Source organism: Acartia tonsa, chromosome 10, assembly GCF_053477335.1.
Source record: "Acartia tonsa isolate MP-2025a chromosome 10, ASM5347733v1, whole genome shotgun sequence".
NCBI lineage: Eukaryota > Metazoa > Arthropoda > Copepoda > Calanoida > Acartiidae > Acartia > Acartia tonsa.
This window is the reverse complement of record NC_137269.1, coordinates 4,978,438-5,001,813: the sequence shown is the minus strand read 5'-3', so window position 1 is coordinate 5,001,813 and position 23,376 is coordinate 4,978,438. Positions and strand designations below refer to the sequence as shown.

The window sequence follows — 23,376 nt, the reverse complement described above, 5'->3', positions numbered from 1 at the left end:
TGAGGTTTAAAAGGATTTGTTTACAGGCGTTTGTCTCCAAATGACCTATGGTAGGGCCATCTTATAAAGTAATCAACCATTAATAGACAACCAACTCTTTAGATGTCCAATTTGTTGCACCTGTTATTAGCAAAAGCATTTCTTATATGTAAAAAAATACATTCATATTTTAGCTTATCTAATAATTATTAATCTAATAATAATTAAAATTTGTTAGATATTGAACCCATCAACTTTTCAAATTTTATAAAGCTTGACACCGTTTCCAAGTCAGTTTTGGGCCATTTTTGATCTTCTGTTTGATAGTTTTAGGCTATTTTTTCCCTCTGTATCTCGTTGAACTTATGCATCCAGCCGCTGAAAAAGTTTACAAACACAAAACAAAAAGAAAAGTAACAAGATTTGTGTGTGTGGGTCTCTGTGGGTCTGTGTGTGTGTGTGTGTGTGTGTGTGTGTGGGTCTCTGTGTGTGCGTGTTTGTAGCAAAAGATCTCACTAACAGGTGAACCGATATGGTTTCCTTAGCAGTGAAGCTTCACATAGGTCAAGGGAAGAAATATATCTATTTTAGGGGAAAGTACCATTTAAAATTTAAGTCATTTGGCCCTCATTTCACTTCCCTAGTGCTAAGTTAACCTTGAACAAATTTGTTGTTAAAAAAGTTAAAAACAACATGTTTAAATATGACGTACAGACACGGTAATTCTGGTAATGATAACAGAGTTGCTACGCTTTCTTACCAAACTACTACATGAACATAACATGCAAAGTTTGAAATTAATAGGACAAAATTTACATATCTAAAATTAACAAGATAAGCAGTTTGGAAGTTCGGACCAACCCTATTTATAGAAAAGCTTTGCCTTTAAAAGGTGTATTTCATTGACTATATACTAGAGAGAGAGAGAGAGAGAGAGAGAGAGAGAGAGTAAGAGAGAAAAAGAGGCGAGAGAAGGAAATAGTGAGAGATTAAGAACTTTTAGAGATCATAGATACAGGTATAATAGACATAAAGAAGAAAAGAAGGAAAAAAAACTGATCACTTATTTAGAGTAGCTTTGCCAATAAATTTGTTTTCAAACATTTGTAAATTTATAGTATTTAAATTTTTAGTGTTTTACTGTTATCTCGCTAAAACAAACATTAAAAGCAATTGAATTTGCTGAAGAATAACTTAATAATCTAAAGGACACCCTTCATCCCCCCCCCCCCCTCAATAATATAATATTGGTCCTTCCCTTAGGAGCTTTATATAATCATAATAATAATGTGAAACACTAGAGGGGGAAGGGGTTACATAACTGTATCCACCCATCCCAATGACCTTGTGCTGACTCTCAATTGGATCTTTGAAAATAAAATATGTTAGCAGACGAAAAAGGTTATTGGAATAGTGGGGCAGGTAGTTATATGTATATACATCTATACTATAGATCTGTTATTATAAAAATTAGGTGATTGACCATAAAGAACCCTATTGAGCACTTATTTTTAAATTATCAGAAATAAGGGGAAAAGGTTGTTCTTAGTTCATTTCTTTATTAGATTACCAGCGGCTTCGCCCCTAGCCTCTAGGGGCTTTGCCCCAAGAGTTATTATTACATCTTTTATTTTCTGGAGAGCCCCTACTCCACTACTATTTTAAATAATTTCAAAAAAAATGGTGGGGGGATTTTTTGTTTTTTGGGGGTTGGTGGTATCTAAGAAAATAGCCTAAAACCACCACAGGACCAGTAGGTATATTACCTGAAGAGTAGAATCCGATCGGTTCAGTGGTTACCAAGATCTTAAGGGACAGACGGACGGACGGACAGACAGACAGACACACAGACATCATTCTACTTTGTATTATTAATTAAATGGATAATAAACGCAGGGAGGAAGGGGACATTTGACTGTTTATTACACTAGTCCCTAAAATTTTATAATAATGTTTTCTTTTTTAGTTGGCTGAACAACTTTTATTCAATTATGATTGGTCCATCAAGAGTCCAAACATTTCAAACACTAATTGTAATCTACAAAGGAGTTATTTTGTTTACCATCATTGGGGATTTACACCAATTTATTTGCCATTGTCTTATCCATTTGAATTCCTGCAAAAATATGAATTTCAGGGAGTAAGTAGAAAATTCTACTAACATTTTTTAACATTTTCAAAGATAGAATTTTATTCAGGGACTTTTGCAGAAAATTAGACCCTTTGCCCTATCCATTAAGATCCCTGATAAAATATAGAATCACAGCACTTTCAATATTGAAATAAAAGAATTCTTTTTAAAAATCAATACAACTATTTTTTTCTAGTTACATCAAGGATCTGAAGGGATAAGACAATTATGATAAAATTACCACATTATAGATTTAACTATCATGTGAAAAGTTTGCCTCTGCTAATTTGAACCAACCAATTAAGATTTAGTAATGTACCCAAAGTTTTTAAACTTTGAATACCAGTATAATTTACAGTCTAATGCCCCCTCCATTACTGGATGTATAGTAACATTTTCAAAAGTAGGTTTCATATATAGGCATATTCATATTTTGATACACAACTATTGAGATACTATGCTAACATCAGAATTTGATGGCTGAGAGTGGCAGTAGCTGAAACATATTGTTGATGGTGGTAGATATTCTTTTTCAGTATATTCGAAATATTCTCGAATCAATGCTGTTTGTTGCAGCTACTATCCAAGATTTGCCTGAGCTGTTTGCATGAATATTTCATCACCTACAGCTGTTTAAAACGGCTTTGTTAGATGACTGCGGTTTAATTCAGAATGATTAGGGCTGCCACTAATGTTGACTGAGGCTGAAATTTTTGCTGGTGAGGAGGTTTCTGTAAACCTTGCTTGACTGCTGGTAGTTGTTATTGTTGTGGCTGCTTAGCCTTTCCTTACCCATACAGATTTTATTTCCAGTTAGTCAATAGGCAATATGTTTGATGTGGACATACTTACATTTAAAATAAATAGTTCTTATGCTTATGAAATTAATCACATTACATATTAGTAATTACAAAATACTAGAAAAAAGTTAACAAATTATAGAGATGCTTTGAATTTAATATTTAACCAAATTGTTTCATAAATGATCAAGCAAAGATTGAAATAAATAAGATTATTCTTGATCAGAAGACTACATTATAATATTTAGTGTAGGGGGAATATTAATTAAAATTTCTCTTTATTACTATGAACAGAACAAAGTATGATATACCCTAGTAACAAGGCAAGTGTGTTAATAAACATCAAGTAGATACATTAATAACCCCTCATTTAATCTATATTATTTGTGTTATTCATTTTATTTTAGGTTTAAGTTATTAATGTATTTATTAATATTGTACAATGCAATGTTTGATTCTTTGACAGAAATTCAGACTTACTTTAATTATAGAGTAGCCGTAAATATTAATTATTGAATAATGATAATAAGTTCATTTATCATAATTTTGTTTTATTTAGTAAAATATTTGATTTAAATTTTCCTTTGTAATAATGAACAGACAGACAAAGTAAGATATAGAAACTGTAACACATTAGATACTGAAAAGTATATAGATACTATTTCTTTACAATGATTTCAGACACAACTTACTTACAGAGTAGCTTATATTGTCAAGTCATTTATATTTTTTATTATTTAATTTATATAATTCTATTTTGTTTTATTATCATTTCTTATTGTAATTAATTTGTTTTCTTGTTTTTTTCCTACTGCTATCTTGTCAATCACATACCAATAATTATGAGAAATCAGGGAATGTTTTATTGCTTAACCAGCCATAATACATAAAAGTATCTAAACTTAATTAATAACAATTAAAGATTTATAATTCAAGCTTTTATTCATAAGAAGCAACATAATATCTGTAATTACAATTTACATACAGATGGTTTTTTGTAATTGCATCCATGACCATCCCATATGCCATCAGTATACCATACCTACAAATGAACATAACACATACTTAAAATCTAATATTTGTATCATATAAACTTTGTTAGACTGCTTTTATGTCAACAAATTAATTTTATAGTATGAATTTTAGAAAAGAATATTGTATAGAGTATAGATTAAAGTTTATTATTACTTAATACACCAGATTTTCATGTTCTATAATAAAGTGAACTCTGTAGAGGGCTAAAATAACAATCCCTCCATTCCCCCTTTTTTTACCCCATCCCTCTGCCTCCTACTGAATACAAGCCTGACCAATAAATGGAAGGGGATATTGCAACCTGAATTGACAAAAAAATTTCTCCTGTTATAATATCCATGTATTGTATATTCTACATCTATTATCATAGTTTACAATAGTGATGCTATATATTGGTTATAACTTTAACAATAATATAAAACAAATTCATCCTTCTGATGGCATACAGTTGAGATAAATCTTTAATATTATACGACAACTTATAGTTTATGCTAGTAAATTTATTTAATATTAATGTGTACCACTAAGATTTCCATTTAGATATTTTATTAAGGTTAAAAATCCCATTTTTATAGGTTTTATAGAAATATTGAATCATGGAAAGAAAAGACATAGTGGGTTTTGTCATATTTTCACAGTAGCTTTCTCCTATTTCTAATATATATGTATCTACAGACAACTTTACATAAACTTACACAAGAAATATTGAGAACAAAAATATGATTTTTATTTTGATTTCTCAATAAGAATAAGAAATTAACTTACACAAACACACTTACTTCTACCCCCATTTGGGATCTGATAGTGCCAGTTTTTGTATTCAACTAAAATAAAAAAAAAAATAATTATAATCAATACAAACAAAGCTCGTGTAAGAAATATGTCAAATATGTGAATATTATAAAAACGCATAATTTTTATTTGATCCTAAAGATTTTTACTAAAATAGAGGTGCTATGTGTTTTTGTCAGTATATCTTTTGTCTTGCAACCTGCTGGACCAATATGGCCATAATTTACAATGTAGAGTCTTCTGGTCGTGGAAAGATTTTATGTACTTAGTTGGTACAACTTAAACCACCAACTTCCCTCCTATCCCCCTTTCTATATGATTGCTACTTTTGGAATATATATATTTATTTATAATTAGCTTTAATGTTATAAACAGAGCATCTCTATAATCAAGTGGTAAATTGTACGTTTGTCCATTATAAGGCTCCCCGTATTTAAATAATCTTGGAATAGATTTGTGAGGTATTTTTGTTTAGTCTTCTAAATAATATCAAGTGCAAATATTTGTTAAGGTTTGTATGTCTGTTCAGCTGATGAGTTGAGTTTTGCTTTTATGAATTAATTAACCTTGTTTTAATATAAAATTATATTGAGTGTATTATGTTTTAAAGATATATAAAGTATACACTTCACCTGAGCTTTTATCGGCCCACACAAAAGACCCCTCCTGGGCTTGGTCATTCAAGCCAATCCAAGTTTGACGACCTAATCTTTTAGCAATGCCTAAATAGATTTTTGTTATATACCATACTAAATCTACCTTTAGGTTTGCTCCTAATATTTAGGGACTTTTATTTAGAATTGATCACTAAAAAGTACATTAAATTAACCAAACTATTTCAGATGTTACTGTTTGTATATAGCTTATAAAGTGGATCCATAAACTTCTTATTCTTATCAGTTAGGTAAACATTCAGATAATGACATAATCATCTGCTTGATTTGTGTAACCATTAAGTATAATCAAAATATTTTCTACAATTTACATTTAGACATGGTGTTATGTATTTTTAAGTATTGATATAATGCTATGACAATTAAACCCCAGTTTTAATTGTAAATATAATACAAATGTAATGAAAGTATGTAATATGTAATCTTTCTTACCACATAAACGTTCCTGTAATAAACATAATAATCTGGAGAAATATTTGTTGAATACTTTAGATGGAAATGTAAGCATTTACTATGTATTTGTATTCGACTGTTTAGAAAAAGGTAGTAAGCTTAGTTTTATTTTCTTTTGACTATTTAACTTTAAGACATTGTTATCCTTGTTGGCATTTTAGCCATACACACTACATGAACTGTTTTTTAAATATTTTTTTCAAACGCTTCCTTTATTTTGTGAATTTTTAATTAAAATTATCTTACTAAATACAAGATTGTTTTCTTGCTGAGAGTGGATACTGATAAGATCAGCATTCCACCCTCTACACCTCTCTCTGGCATCATCCCAACTGAGAGGTTCCTTGATTATCTTGTAGCAAATGCCTTAATAGAAAAAAGTAAACAATAGAATGATTTAGAATGATATTTAGTCTTACTGTTTAAAAATGGATACAGAAACGAAGTAATTAACTTGGTATTTAACTTTTTAGTATGTATCTATGTAGATTGAGAGTGTAATGTCATATTGACCCCCCCCCCCCTAGATATACCACACTTTTCTGGGATCTTGCCAGATCAAGTATCAACTGTGGGGAATACCAAAGGATGACTCCATGCAAAATTTGAGCCGGATCCGGCTAAAACCGGCCGGGATTTTTATAAAAAAACGATTTTTCCCGGTTTTTAGGGGGTATCTGTAAATCAAGCCCCCTCCTGGGTACGCCCTAATATTGATTTTTGCTTTAAGGTCTGATCTGAATTCCTCAACACTGGATATGACCCCTAGAGTTGAAAAAATGGTTAAAATCCGGTCTTTTGACCGGTTTCCGGCCATTTTCGGCCCCAAAAAAAAAAAATTAAATTAAAACTTCATCTAAAATTTAAAAAAATATGCTTTAAATTCCATTTTTCATTAATAATTTTTCAAAAAACAAAAACCTTAGGTAATGAAGATAATTTTAGCAACTTAAAATGTGAAAAAAGGTTGAAAATTGACAAACTTATGTCAATTTGAAAAATGTTGGTAAATCCTAAAAATTTGATGGATTTATACATACATTTCAGAATTTAGGTTGACTATGGTCTTTAAGATACGCCATATCCAACAAAATTGCAATGAGAGGGTCTAAATGTTTTTCTTAACCAAAATTCTACATACCCTGGCGGTTCCAGGGATATATCATTAAAGCTTGTGGGCTGGCCAGAAAGCTTTTAACAGGCGGCCGAATGAAAGCCGGATTTAATGGTTATCAACTGTACAAAGTAGCGATTTTCGTTTTTTTGGCCAATACTCATGCAGGGAGTTGTTTTTTGGGATTGACATACAAAAGCAAGTTTGTACAACTTATTGGGGCGGACATTTCTTTAATTACGCATTATCCTCCACGGGCGAACCTATTGCCTGATATGCACTGCCAAAGGCGCGATTTTTGACAATTTTAAAAAAAAATTTTTTTTTTTTGGCCCTTTATGGGATAATGGAGTCGATTTGACGACTTAGGACACTTCTTCAATAATGTTTAACTTTTTAAGGGGAAAATTTCTTTACTTATGAATCATTCACCTCTAACTGACAGTTTGGCAGTTAATTGCCGCCGAAATCATGATTTTTGGCGATTTTGTCGTTCGCGAGGTTTTAAAGACTATTTTTGAGTCATCCAATCAAGATAACTCTGAAATACTTTTCATTTGCAAATTAAATTGGCTACATTTCATGTGAAGTAAATTTTTTTGTGTGTCTAACTGGTTTTGTTCCAGTTGAAATTTAAAAATTATTACTTTTTAATCATAATTATTTTTTTCTTGCAATTTTAAAATTAATTAAACACTAATTGTTAGTACATCATAATTTTGATAATTAATTCCACATTTCAATCACTGATATTTACTACTTGGTAATTTTTTTTTCTAATTTATCTTTTATTTATCTGATTAATCTTTAATGATTATTACTGACAAATCTGAATACTTATTATTCATCTCTAGCAATTATTTATAAATTAAAAAGATATGTAATAGGTTAGGTAATTCAATTGATAATCAAATAAAGTAATTTAGAAATGGTGATAGTTACTACATTTTTTTAAAAATTATAACAATATGAATAAGTATTGATCAATTAGTAATAGGATATTTTATATGATTAATAATGATAAAATCATAAATAATAAGTAATAAAATGATAATGATAATTAATATGAGTTATTATTGATCGATTTAAAATAGGTTATGTATTATAATTTATTGATTGATTTGTAATAGGTTATATATGATAATTAATACTTATAATACTATGACTGAATAATAATAATAACATAATCATAATTATTATGTATAAATATGGTAAGATAATATAATTCATATTTATAGTGTTATAATTAATAATAAGATAAATTGGAGCCTGCAGCTTAAAAAATTATTTCACCCAAACTTGTTTCTTGTGGGGGGAAAATACATTTCATGGGGTTGGTATAATTAGAAGTTGTTATCTTTTTTTTAAATTTCAACTGGAACAAAACTGGTTGGACGCACAAAAAAATTATGTCACATAAAATGTAGCCAATTAAATTTGCAAAAGAAAAGTATTTAATTGCGCCTTTGGCGGCAAATAAAAGCCAATAGGTTCGCCTGTGGCGGATAATGCGTAATTAAAGAAATGTCCGCCCCAATAAGTTGTACAAACTTGCTTTTGTATGTCAATCCCAAAAAACAACTCCCTGCATGAGTTTTGGCCAAAAAAAACGAAAATCGCTACTTTGTACAGTTGATAACCATTAAATCCGGCTTTTAGTCGGCCGCCTGTTAAAAGCTTTCTGGCCAGCCGACAAGCTTTAATGATATATCCCTGGAACCACCAGGGTATGTAGAATTTTGGTTAAGAAAAACATTTAGACCCTCTCATTGCAATTTTGTTGGATATGGCGTATCTTAAAGACCATAGTCAACCTAAATTCTGAAATGTATGTATAAATCCGTCAAATTTTTAGGATTTACCAACATTTTTCAAATTGACATAAGTTTGTCAATTTTCAACCTTTTTTCACATTTTAAGTTGCTAAAATTATCTTCATTACCTAAGGTTTTTGTTTTTTTGAAAAATTATTAATGAAAAATGGAATTTAAAGCATATTTTTTTTAATTTTAGATGAAGTTTTGATTTAAAATTTTTTTTTTTTGGGCCGGAAATGGCCGGAAACCGGTCAAAAGACCGGATTTTAACCATTTTTTCAACTCTAGGGGTCATATCCAGTGTTGAGGAATTCAGATCAGACCTTAAAGCAAAAATCAATATTGGGGCGTACCCAGGAGGGGGCTTGTTTTACAGATACCCCCTAAAAACCGGGAAAAACCGGTTTTTTATAAAAATCCCGGCCGGTTTTGGCCGGATCCGGCTCAAATTTTGCATGGAGTCATCCTTTGGTATTCCCCACAGTTGATACTTGATCTGGCAAGATCCCAGAAAAGTGTGGTATATCTACCCCCCCCCCTCTAGTTTTTTCAATGTCCTTTTTTTGTAGGTAAGATAGAGAGTTGTGACTTCATGACTTTTTAAGTTTAGTAATTATACGTCGCCAAGAGTTGATCTTATAAGGATATCTGGTCTGTGTCGGTCATGGCGTCCGGTCAAAGTCAGTTAGGTGGCACCAAATTTAGAAAAATTCTAAATAAATCTTAATTTCTTCATTATGACTTTTGTGTATAAGATAGAGACCTAAAATTTTTTTTATTTAATACTAGGATATCAATGAACATCTGAGAATAGTTGTGTTATGACCGTTTGACCATTTGACCGCTTCCTGACCAATTTTGTGTCCTGCTTTTACTATGGACTTATATCAGATATATTGTGGCTTCTATTACAGCTAGAGTACATAAATTTTGAGGTACATCCTTGAGCAATAATAAACTTCTGTGAGTAGTAAGGTCATGACTGTTTGACCACTCCTTGACCGATTTTTGACTGATTTTCTATTTCCTACATTTGTCATTTGTTTTGACATTTGTCAGCTGCCAGCTGCCTAATTTCAAAACAGCTCTAGACTAACCAAATTTTTTTGTAGTCTTTTATTGTGATCAGAAACAGATAAAAATATAAATCGGCGCCGCCAACCGCCATTTTACCACCGTAACCGCCGAAAATGGCAGTTTCCATTATTTGCCGTTTTTCGGCGATGGTCAGAAAAAGTAATTTTTTTGTTATAAAAAATAAAAGTTTCACCTAAAATTTTGTGATCCTAGCTTTAAAATTGGCCGATCTACAGCTGTTTTAATATTTAGCGGCTGGCCCCTAAAAAGCAGCTAAGGAACGGTCTGACCACTATGACTAGAAAAATTAATTTATCTTAATATGCACATGAACCACCAGAAAAAATTTTTATGTCTCTAACTGTAACAAAAGCCGAGATAGAGGGGGGGGTCAATATGACCCCCCCCCCCCCAATCTATTAAAGAGATCAAGAATTAGTTTTTTCAGAATTCATTTTTATTTACCTTTCCTCATTTTTTAAGTAATTTTCATAGAATAATTTCTTAAAAGTTCCAGTAAGTTAGAAAAAAATTAGATTAAAATTCCAAGTTCAATTCCACACAAAGTTAACGTTAAAATTAGAGAAACAATTAAACTATAAGAAAATAGGCCATTTCTTCGCTTGCAGATAAAAACAAAAAAATCAATACTTAGGAAATAATTTTGTAATAAACCTTTATCAATATTTGTCTTCGAACTTTCTTTTAAATGTAATGAAAAAGTTTGGTTTATTTTTTAAAATCATTAACCAAATACCGCTTTGTTTATGCAGGTATAGTGACAAAAGAAAAATTGTTTAAATCTCTAGAATCAATAACATTTAAGAATTCAATTGTTTAAAAAATAAAAATCTACTATATTTGCTATACACTTTCAGCAAAAAATTTAGTCATTTTACTAAAATATTTCCATAAAAATTAATTTTCTTTTCTTTACGCTAATGAAAAGTTAGAACCCACACACACACGTAACATCCCACTTATCTACACCCACACACTACTTAGCCTAACACACTCGCTCACACACACACACTCTCACTCACTTAGCATAAAACGCCCTATCCACTTACCTACACACACACACACACACCCACACGTACACTCACTCAGCCTACAATGCCCCAGCCATCCACCCCCTCTATAACATAGACAAGGTGAGTTTTTAATGAAAAGATTTAACAATATCATCCTATTATATAAAGTAATAAGCGGTTTTTTGTCTGTCCCGAAGGATCTCGCTAACCGCTGATCCTATACTGTTCTTCTTTACGATGAAGTTTCTAATAGGTCCTGGGAAGGTTTTAAACTATTTTTATTCTTTTGAAACTCAAATTTAATATGGTATGAGGTCAACCCCCCCCCCCCCTAACTTAAGTGGCACTAGAGGCTTCTAGGGGCGTAGCTGCTAGTATTTTTAAAAAAGGTAAGATTTTTTTGTCTGTAGCAAAGGTTTTAGGCTATTTTATATTTATTAAAAAAGTCGTTTGTTGCTTTAAAGCTATTTTTCTGCCCTTATATATCCCTTCCAAAATCCCTGATACTAGGGACGCAGTTGCTAGTGAATTGAATATAAATTAGAAAAATATAAATTTAGACTTGGTTTCTTTTTTTACTTTAAATAATATTTATTTAACAACTAACCCCCCAGGTAAAAATATGAATGTGTGAAAAAGAAGAGAAACAGAGAGAGAGGGAGAGAGAGAGAGAGAGAGAGAGAGATAGATAGAGAGAGAGAGAGAGAGAAAAGGAAAAAAGAGAGAGAGAGAGAGATAATGCAAATTCCGAGACAGTAAAAAATATTTTAAATTTTGACCTGTAACTAATTTTAGTTTTTGCATTTTTTATCAATAAAATGATTGTCAAGTGTGTTACTTTTAAATGATAAATAAAAGAAACACACAATGTTTTATCTAATTTGAATGCAATTCTCTATAAACCACTACAATTGTTTGTATTTACTGCATTTATTATTCAATTTTCATAAGAATGACGTGCGCGGTATTGAACTGTTCAGAAAATTTAAAAATTCTTTTTCATCTAATTAAATATTTGTCATCTTTTTAGGCAATATTTTTAAAGATTTATCTTCAATTATCAGTTATCTACCTATATATATAACGTTATTTGCAAATTCACAGCCACTTTAAGGTGGGAATTGGAGACCGATCTCTAAGGATAAAGAAGTAATCTTTATGTTATGTTATCCTTTATATTATAACTTGACTTTGAATTATAAATCCTAGAGCAATTAAGTTCTATGATAAAGTTATAATTGATTATATATTATCTAAAAGATTTTAGGATAGGTTTATACAGAATTTTATTTAAGAAAGTTAACTAATATTAAATGTCTAGATATGTATAAGATCATATTTAAGATGTGTTTGCATAGCTTTTTAAAATGTTGCATCCTTTAATTATCATTTTTAAAATTTATATTTTAAATGTTAGGACACTGTTTGCATTTGTTTGAATGTTTGCATGTTTACAAAACTTATGTATAACTTAATTCATCTAATTATTGGTATGTTCATATTTTCATTAGTCTGTTTTATTTACAGTGAAACTAAGGAGGATAATTTTTGGTCTGCTTCAGACCTTATTATTTCTCAGTTCCTGCCCCCCCCCCCCCCTAGAAAATAAAAATCTTAGACAACCTTGTTACAAAAATAAATATATTTCAGATATTTTTATATAAGCAAATTTAACCTGTTCCCATGTCATAATTAAATGAATTTGATTGACACACATTTGACTAAAATACAAAATATTGGTTAGTTCTATGTTAATTTTTAGTAATGGCAAAATTAGAAATCAAACTAATTTAAACAAATATATTTTACAACTCTTATTTATATATGTTCCTCTATTCTTATTTCAATATAGAGTGAAAGTTTCTTTTTCTATCCACTATTAAGGGAATGTGAATTGAATAAATTGTTAAATTAACTTGAATGAGAAATATTGACTCTTAGGGATGGAGAAGGGCAAAACCCACCACTCAGCCAAGAAAATTATATCTTAAACATACGGAAGGAATGACAGATAGTAAAAGAGATAGATGGACACACAAAATTAAATTCAAAAATAGTAACACTTAAATGTAAAAAATCAAAACCTAAAATAAATCAGATATTTATCTCATATAGCAGCCAAGGAAATCAGCTTTTTGAACTTTACATTAGACAGACATTCAAACAGACAAACTTTCAGAGAGGCAGTCAGTTAATTATTGTCTACTATCTTTATCACACACAAAGTTAAATGTTAATAATATAAACTCACCTTATATGACTCAACTGTTCTTTCTTTTTCTCTTAAATCAGACTGAAATTAATATAACAACATTAGAAATTCTTCACTCGGAATTAAAAATCAAATAAGAAGATTCCTTTTTTTACCTTAATCTATAGGAAAATAGCTATTTGTCAAAAGAAAATTCTTTACTCAGAAAACTAATATGAAGCTCTATGCTTTTTTATTGCTACGTTTCCCTGTATAGAAATGCTCCAAAAGTTAAAAAACTTTTAACCTAAATTTGTTTACAAATAAATAGTACTATAAGATTTATTTTACTTTTTATGTTTTTGTTGTCAAATTTAGCAATATAAACTCACATTCAATTTACTTATGCTATCTTGTTGTGACTGTATTTTCCATTCTTTTTCTTTTAATTCAGACTGAAATCAAATAACAACATTAATTAAAGTTTTCACAAATTTGTATTTTATTTTACATGTATTAAAGATTTATAATGTCAATTTCAACAACATAAACTCACATTTAATTTACTTATGCTATCTTGTTGTGACTGTATTTTCCTTTCTTTTTCTTTTAAATCAGACTGAAATCAAAATAACAACATTAATTAAAGTGTTCACAAATTTGTAATTTATTTTACATGTATTAAAGATTTATGATTAATAATAAATCCTGTGAAAAATTTCCTTAAACATGCCAAAAAAACTCTCAAAAGTTCTAATATTATTCTGCATTTGTAAGCCACAACTTTAACATCTCTAAAAATACACATCATTACATGGTGCAATGTCAAACAGATAAACTGTCAGAGAGAGACAGTCAGTTGATTATAGTCCACTGCACACTGGTCTGGAGGGGTCAACAATTCAATTTTTCCTACCCATCAATTTAGACAAAAGTTGACCTGCCAGCCTTCAAAGACATCCTGGGCCACCTTTATTTTAAATATCAACCCATGTTGATAATATGTTTTTTGAAATAATTTGGGGCCAAAGCTGCAGAACCCTAAAATCTAAGAAGGTATTGTTGACATTGATAAATTGGCTATACTTGCTTAAATGTGATAAAATCAAATATCCGCATGTTGAAAATTGTCCAACTAAAATAAGTCCTATATAAGTTTAAAAATTATTTATAACACAAAAAATGGTACAAAATGCAAAAATGTGGTTTTTTTTCTCAGTTTTTAAGATAAGGGTAGTTTGGCAAAATTTTCTTAGTGAGTATTCTCCGAGTTTCGCGCATGTTTATTAAAGAGAATTTGTTGGTATTGTAATTAGCTTCATATTTCACGATATATATGGCATCCGATTTTGTTCGTTTTGTGCATTATAAAAAAAAATAATATACGTGTCGTAAAACATACATATATTAATTCAATCTTTTGCCTACACATTCTAGCGTAGCCAATCTCGCTTCTGATTGGTCGAAACAAAGGTCCTTGTCTCTTATTGGTCGAAGCCAAAATACTGAGTTCTCATTGGACAATTAAGAAAAATCTCTTGCCTCTGATTGGTCGAAACTATGTGTTCGTGTGTCTGCGTTCGTGTGTGTGCGTTCATGTGTGTGTTCGTCTGCTTCTATTTAAACATAAACACATTTTTTGGGCTTTGATTTGTAAATATTTAATTAATTAAAAATTACAATTTTCAAGACTTTAAGTATCAAATAAATTCTTTTTTAAAAGTATGTCTTAATAATATAATATATATATATATATTTATATAAATTTATATAAATGGGTTAAAACTATAAATAAAGGCGAAAATTTGAAATTCAGCTGGTGCAAAACCAGTTTATTTTACAAAAATTTTTACTTCACATGAAATTTAGCTAATGCAATCCCCTATAAAAACGTATTTCAGTGTCGCCTTGATTGGACACCTCCTTCCCCCCCTAAATGTCCAATAAAGCCACGAGAACGGCAAAATCAGACTTTAAAGGTCATTTTAAAGGTCTTTGACCTTCGAGGTCATATATTTTTTTCTCATAAATGGACTCCCTGACCCCTAAAACCCCCAATTTGCCGTATTGGGCATCGAAATCGGCCAAAAAACGGCTAAAACGAATTGTTGACCCAAATCTCCGTTTTCGGACCAGTGTGCACTGTTTTAATCATACACAAAACTAAATGTTGTTAACATAAACTTACCTCACATGACTCCACTGTTCTTTCTTTTTCTATTAAATTGGACTGAAATCAATATAACAAAATTAATTAGAAATACTTTACACAGAATAAAAATTCAATAAGAAGATTCCTTTTTCTACCTTAAAGGGACTGTGAACAAGAAAATTTCTCATCAGATTATCAAACCTTAACATCATCTCATTCATATAATCTCAAATATAGGGCAAAACTGTCACTCATTTCCTTAAAAACAGCTTTTTTCGCCGAAAGTTAAGTTGACTTTTAACATAATCCTTTCTTTAAACCAATGTATAGTTACTTAGAAATTGATGAAATAAGCAATTTTTTTTTGTTGAAAACCAAATACAATAACAAAGCTAGAAACAGGTTTTTTTTTATTAGTAACTTTAGATGGCCCATCTCTCGCCCACCTTTAATTACAAATTTGTAAATAATAAAGGTGCAATATTTCTTTATAAACAGTCTGATAAAAGTGTAAACTAATTCTCCAAAGTGGGTTATTTATTGTCCAACACAATAAAGAAGGATATTATTATTTTAAATAACCTCTGAGATTCAACACTTTGTAGACATTAATTTTTTTGTCAATAATACAAATTTAAAATAGATCTTTATTACCTAATTACTATGTTATAAAAAAACTAATTGGCAATTTGATATCATAAGATAAATCCTTAAAAGTAAGTAAATTGTTTCAACTATATATGACAAGTTAAATATCCCTACAAACATTATACGAAACAAAAACGTTAAGATTTTCCCTATTTTTTCCTTTTTTCCTCTCAAAATACCACAAAAACATTATTCCTGGATATGCTTGTTAATAGGACGTTTTTGGTTGATCAGTGTAGTAAAATGTGCTTAGAAAATGTTAAGATTTGATAATCAGATGAGAAATTTTTACATTCACACTCCCTTTAATCAATAGGAAAATAGCTGTTTGGTCAAAAGAGAATTCTTTTCTCAGAAAAATAATTTGAATTTCTATGTTTTTTTTGTTGCTATGTTTCCTTATATGGAAATGCTTTAAAAGTTTAAAACTTTTTTGTTTAACTTATATGTGTTCACAAATAAACAGTACTATAAAAATTATTTTACTTTTTATGTTTTTAATGTCAAACATGCAATCTAAACTCACATTCAATTTACTTATGCTATCTTGTTGTGACTGTATTTTTCTTTCTTTTTCTTTTAAATCAGACTAAAATCAAAATAACAACATTAATTAAAGTGTTCACAAATTTGTAATTTATTTTACATGTATTAGGGATTTATGATTAATAAATAATTAATTTATTAATAATAAATCCCATGAAAAATCTCCTTTGACATGCCAAAAAAAATCTCAAAAGTTCCAATGCTAATTCTACAATTGTAAGGCACAACTATAACATCTCTAAAAATACACATGATTACATGGTGCAATGTCAAACCCTAGATATGCCAAACAGTGCATTTTGACAAATGCTAGACAGACAAACAGTGGACAGACAATTCTTTGAAACAACATAACCTAGATACAACAAACACTAGAATGCGACAAACACTAGAATGCAACAAACACTAGTATATGACAAAAGCTAGATTTTTTCTAAAGGGGACTAAATGCTAGAATTAATCTTCTATAATATAAATTAGAATGATGTCTGTATGAAGCTTTAGACATCAGTAACCGATGAACTGATTGAGCTGTATTCTTCAGGGAATATACCTCCTGGTCCTGTGATGGTTTAAAGCTTTTTTTCATGAGGGGTGGGACAATCCCCTTCAAAAAAAAATATTTTTTTTCTTTTCAAAACTAAAGTTAAAAATAATGGAGTTGGTTGATATTTCCCAACCCCTTGAAAAACTTTTGCTTTTACTTTTAAAATTGAGGAAGGTGTTTTAAACCCACAACGTCCCTGGTTTTAACACATAATAAAACACCTCTAGGTAATAACATTTTTAAGCATGTATAATCAACATCTATTATTAAACAAGCATTCCAATTTTGATCTAACAAAACATACCTTTTACTTAACTTACTGATGACATACCTAAGAGTAGCAATCTTGAATTAATGTTTTCTACAGATTGCAATAATTATTTTATCTTACTAGTACACCAAATTAAATGAATTTATTGGTTTAAATATTTTCTATATTTTTACTTTGCCATTATCTTAGATGATTCATAACTAGCACTAAGCACTAATTTAAAGTTTTTCTTATTTTAAAATCCATCATAATAAAACTGTTTGCCTTGTTAAAAAGTACTGTAAGTAGGAATCTAAAAAGAAAAATTTTAATACATTTAAAATTTAAAAAAGAAAAATTTATTTGATTTAACTCACGGTCTAGGTAAAAAAATTTCTGCTAAAGTCAGTCAATCAAGCATTGGACAGTCAGAATTACAGATTTACAGACATACCCCTGTACTCAATAGCTGTTCTGTTGAAAAAGTGTTATAAGGGGAAGTCATAAATGATGGAAAAATTAATGCTCACAAAAAATTGCTCATCCTTAATGAAAAATATTACTCTGCCCATTTATGTCTCCCTTTGTTGTTTAAATAAAGCAACTGTAAAAAAGTAGTAATACAAACATGTTATTTGAAATTAGCTATATTTACTGTATTACAAGATCACCTTTTCATTGCTATATCACAGTTTCTGGTATTCAAAAAAATGTAAATAATAAAATTCTTATGTTTAACACACTAGTTCCAAAGTTTTATAATAAAATTTTGGGATCAGTTACTCCATTACATTGGAAAAAAGTTATTGACTGACTTATTCAATATGAATCCTATTTATTTATAGACTAGTGGATTGAGTAATTGTCACTTTGTGACTGTCTTCTAATAAATTAGTTGGATATGTCAATAAGACATAAGAGAGTTCATAAGATAATTTCCTTTATTTTTTTATGTGAATGTTAGAAGTGTTTGATTATAATGTATAAGGAGTATGGAAAAATAAATTATAATTTGTAGCTAAAGAACTATTCAAATATATTAATCATTAAGCAATAAGAGAAGCAGTTGTGCACACCAGAGATTAGATATATGGACTAATTTGAACTATCATGAAATTTAAAGAAGTTTTAATGAATAGCTTGGAACATTTTAATTGTCTGATAAATGTACAACATTAATTGTCTTTTCTCTGTGTACTGTTTCAAACTTAAAATCTGAATTTATTTCATCTTTCAAAACCCACTAAGCTAAATTTTTGTTACATTACACTACAGGGACTTTATTTTTTTTAATTAAGCCAAGAAAATTTTTGCCTTACAAATAGTCAACCAGACTAGCTGTAAAGTGGGTGGTTCAAAAATTTTAAGGTCTAGACTTACTCATATTTACTAATAATAAACAACCCTATAATTATTTTGAAGGCTCAGCCTTTCTAGTTTTGTCACTTTGTGGCTAGTGTGGGGATGGGGCTGATTTATGACACCAGGTATTTTACCAGAGCATTTTGGACTTTTTAACACAATTGTAAACATAACAACCTCTAGCTGCTGAATATCTAATTTCAACTGTCCATTTTCTCCCCTAAGATCATACACTTCCTCTAGTACATCTTGTATGGTCCTCAGAGGGAAAGATTGAAAATTATTTGTCAAATTCCATAATTTTTCCATCTCTGTCTCAAAATAAAGCTGTTGTGTTTTATCTCCAAGACTGAAATCTTTCCTTGCATACGAATCAATGAAAACTGCTGATAAATTTTTTTTTATTCCATATTTGTCTTGAAGGGCCAAATTGAAATCATTTATTTTCCATGTTTCTGTCTTACCAGTACTGTTACGTCTTGCAATGGAGGTTTTATCATAAGGCCAAAATGTAAAACACAAAATGATATTTAACCAAATCGTCTCACCAAACAAAGCCTGTAATTCTCTCAACATCTGCTGAAGAGATTTATCAATTCTGTCTTGTTGTCCATTGAATAGCAAAAGGAAAGTATTAGTTGTTTTAACTGTATCTTTTAGAAAGTGAACCATTTCATCTATCAAAATTGAATTATCATTATCAGAATCCCCAAAGCCAGGAGTGTCCACAACAGTAACAGGAAAGCCATTTCCATTAAATTGTCCTGTTCCATAGGATGTGGATTTTGTGCAGGATTTACTGCCAGGACAAACTGGAAAAAGACAGTCATCACAATCTGGTGGGTTTCCTAAAAGTACATTGGCCAGACTTGACTTGCCAACTCCTGTGGCTCCAAGGATGATAATCCTTGGCTCTGGAAGGGTCACATTGTCACCAACAGCAAAGCAGAAGAAATTACTTGAGAACAGCAAGAAGTATGCACAGATTGGTATCCCTGATGTGAAGTTATTTATTTGATTATTGTATAAAGCGATCTTCCTATCCTGGCGGCCAAAGGATCAATGCTTCATCCAATTAAAAACAGATAAAATTATTAAGTTGCCTAAAAAATAACAAAATATCTTTCTATTGTATGGAAAACTAATGGAAATACAAAATATATAATCTTTATATGAATATAAACTAAAAAATCAATAGAAAAATTTATCTTTTGTACTTTTCTCTCATTTTAAAGTTTGATTATGTTCTATAATTAGGGTTGGTCTGTCCCTCCATCATAGTAATCATTTATAAAGTTAACTGATTTTTGAAAATGATTTCTGTGTTATCTAGGTACAATTTAGAGGAACCATGCAAGAAATATACCGCTTTAACTGCTGAAAGACTGCCATGAGTAGACCCAATACCCAAAATTTGAAGCCTCCAGCTTCAAAAACAAAAAAGTTATAGACATTTCAAAATCATATTTTTAGTACAATGAAAATTTTGAAAGTTTTTCATTGCTATTAGTAGAATTTTCATTATTAAAATACGTCACCTAAAAAGAAAATTATAAGCTTATTTTTAACTGATAACATTTTTACAATAAAAAAACTCTTCTTTATATTCAAAATCATTTTTAAAAATCATAAGTCTGAGTCCGTGCTAAGTCAGCTGAACCAATCACAGCTGAGCATCTGTATTACTTACATTAGTTTATTTTTTTTCCGCTATGATTTTGCGCTTTCAAATGCAATTTAAACCGAATTTTTAAAAGGAATTTTGAATATATAAAAGGGGCGTTTTTTATTGTAAAAATGTTATCAGTTACTGGCAGTCTAAGTTTCTGACAAAGATAAGCTTTTTATTTTGCTTCCAGACGACGTTATTTAATATTCAAATTTTCTTTTAGTAAGATGAAAATCTTTCAATATTTTTATTGTACTAAAAGAATCAATTTGAAATGCCTGTAACTTTTTTGTTATTAAAGCTGGAGGCTTCAAATTTTGGGTATTGGGTCTACTCATGGCAGGCTTTAAGCAGTTAAAGCGGGGTATTAAAAAATTTGTGCAAGTCCCCTGTGTTATGATGAATTTCCGACCTTAAGTAAGTCAAAGTAAATTTTCGCTTTCTTCACCCTTTTATTTAACAACCTTTGTTTTAGGTCTTTTTTTACTTAAAAATGTCAAACGGCTGTAATTTTTTTATTTTTGAAGCTAGAAAATTTTTTTTTTCCAACAAATGTTTATCTTTATGTAATTTTTATATTTGAAATATCAAAATATAAATTTTAGCGGTCGCAGCTGTACTTGACAGCTGCCAGCCGCCGAAGTTGCGGGAAAATGGTGGCGGATCTTTATGAAATTTTAATACATTATGTAGACATGTAAGAAAAGCTTAAGTCTAAAATTTAAAAGTCTCTAGGTCAAAAATTGCGGCCAGGGGAGCCTTTTAAAGATTTCTGGAGATCTGGAGGATCAGGACCTGCAGGATCTGGAACCTGAAATTGACTTGAACACCTGTATTTAATATGAGGATGTACTAATTGAGGATATTTTAGTATTTTGGTAAGATAAAATGCTTTGTTTAAGTTAAAAAAATATTTTTGCTCTTTACCTGGATGACCCTGCCAGGTTTGCTGGGTTCCTGGGGGTCGGGGGGGGGGGCATTAAGGGTTAAACATTCAAACAGAAACAGTGTCATGTAATTAAGCAATGTGGCAACAAATTTGCATAGAATTTTGTATATATACATTGTTATTCTGCTTCTTAAGTGTTAATGTCAATTTGTTGTAAGTATCTGATTTGCTGTAACTATATGACTTAGAGCTTTGCTTTTATGGATGATATCTTTTTAAAATAATAAAAAAAAAGATTTCTTTGCATGTTTTCAAAGTAGTATCAAATAAAGAGAGACAATAATCATTATTTTTAAAGTTAAAGGAGTAAACTAATTTGTAAAACAAATTATATTTAAAGTTTGTCTAATTCCATTAAAATAAAATAAATTATTAACTTCTTTGGTTTATTATTGCTCTGTTTGTAATGCTTTAACTGAAATATTTTATAAGCATGTTATCATAATTAAAAATTATAATGAATAAACTTCTCCATCCCTGGCATGATTAATCTAAACTCCTGCATGTGCACTGTTTTTTTAATATTATAACGGAGAAACTAAACTGAACTGTGCTGTGTATGATCAAACATATACTGTTTATTTTTCTAGTTTTCAGACTAGAAGCAATTAGGACAAATCTGTTAAAAAATATGGGTATGTAAGTTTGCTTATATTCATTTCAATTTAAAATACTTGATTTTTTCTATCCAATTTTGTGTATAAAACCAATTAAACTGCACTCTTTATTATTTAAATTTACGTGACTTTACATCTTGAGACCTCTATGGCCACTTTAACCATAGGGGTAGTTCTACTATTGTCTATTCTTTATGTTTTAAGAAAGGTAATTTTTCTTTAGAGGATTCAGGTAAAATATCAATTTGGTGCCAAATGAGCAATATTTTCATAACAGACAGACAAACAAACACACATTCTGTTCCTTGAATATTAAAGGTAAGATGTATGTACGTTCAACCCTTTTTACAGGAGAAGTTACACCTTTATTCTGTAAAACCAAAATGTAAATGGCTGATACTAAACTTCCCTTTAAAATTTATTTCATGTAAAATGTCCTTTTATTCTATTTTAACAAAATCATTCTTGTTTTGTTTACACTCGGAAATCCCAAGTGCAAAGCTCAATTTAGTTCTAAGCAATTTACAACGAATATTCAGTAGATCATTATCTTATCCCCTTTCTTTGGAATTTGCAAAAAACCTAATCTTGCCTAAGAGAGAGGGGTGGCAAATAACTTTACAAGATCACAGGGACAAAGGATATTAACATTCAATTTCAATTTTTGTGCTATGTGGTGGGGGGGGGGGATACCAAGCAGGGATCTATACTTGCCCTAGACCTGCGGGGCTATACAATACCCAACAAAAATGAGATACCCCCCTCTCTTTTTCATTTTTCAATTGATTTAATAATAAGGGGGTAATCAATATTCATCATGGAAATTTGTGTGAAAGAGTCATATATTGTATTTCAAAGTTAATGCGACTTTGAAATGTGAACTTTGTACTGTCTAGTGTGTTTTAAGAATGGCTAGATTTTTTGGCTAGAATGTCAATTTCACACAAAGTATATTTTTGAGCACTGATACTCCTCCCACTGTTTTTATGATAATTTGAAAAAAGAAGGGGGCGTATGGGGGGTTGTTAGCATAAACTTTTTTTATTTGTTTATTTGTAATTTATTTAGGCTAGGTTATATTTGTAGTTCCCCTTAGGTTTAGGGCACCGTGGTTATAACCCTCCCCAGAGATGTTAAACATTGAAAGAATTAAGATAATCCCAATCTTTTTTTAAATTTAAATTTTAAAAAAATAAAAGAGGGGGATGGGAGTGCTTAATAGGCACATTGTGTGTAAGCACCCCAACTTTAAACTCTCCTTGTGTATAAAAGTCTGGAAATTTCCGTAGTTACATAAGCAAAACAAATGTGTAAAAAGAATGAAAACATCTATAAGAGCAAAGCTCTGCATGAAACATTAGGACAAACAAACATTACTATTTGTATCGGTGACAGAACAAAATAAGCAGAATATTAATGCATAAATTTAAACTAAATTGTAAGTAAATTTGTTCTTTTTAAGTAGAGGATATTGTTCATTATAATCATTGGTTGAATATTTTTTAACACAAATTTGCTAAAATTGTAGTATTTCAAACA

General features: G+C 30.0%; 1 protein-coding gene across 4 annotated transcripts; it reads right to left on the bottom strand.

Moving 5' to 3' along the window:
- Positions 1-3,833: 3,833 nt before the first annotated feature.
- Positions 3,834-21,769, bottom strand: LOC145329238 (C-type lectin BfL-2-like). 4 transcript variants are annotated; one of them, XM_080173285.1, is made up of 11 exons: positions 18,780-21,769; positions 16,424-16,486; positions 15,286-15,327; positions 13,654-13,716; positions 13,490-13,552; positions 13,158-13,199; positions 12,582-12,627; positions 6,111-6,230; positions 5,370-5,459; positions 4,711-4,769; positions 3,834-3,952 (listed from the first exon to the last, which is right to left on the bottom strand). In XM_080173285.1, exons 1-11 carry the CDS (start codon positions 19,272-19,274, stop codon positions 3,881-3,883), a joined length of 1,155 nt encoding a protein of 384 aa, XP_080029411.1. In that variant the 5' UTR covers positions 19,275-21,769; the 3' UTR covers positions 3,834-3,880. The 4 variants fall into 4 exon arrangements, with proteins under 4 accessions (XP_080029411.1, XP_080029412.1, XP_080029414.1 ...); XM_080173286.1 differs by lacking the exon at positions 15,286-15,327; XM_080173288.1 differs by lacking the exons at positions 16,424-16,486; positions 18,780-21,769 and adding an exon at positions 15,405-16,314.
- Positions 21,770-23,376: the final 1,607 nt, after the last annotated feature.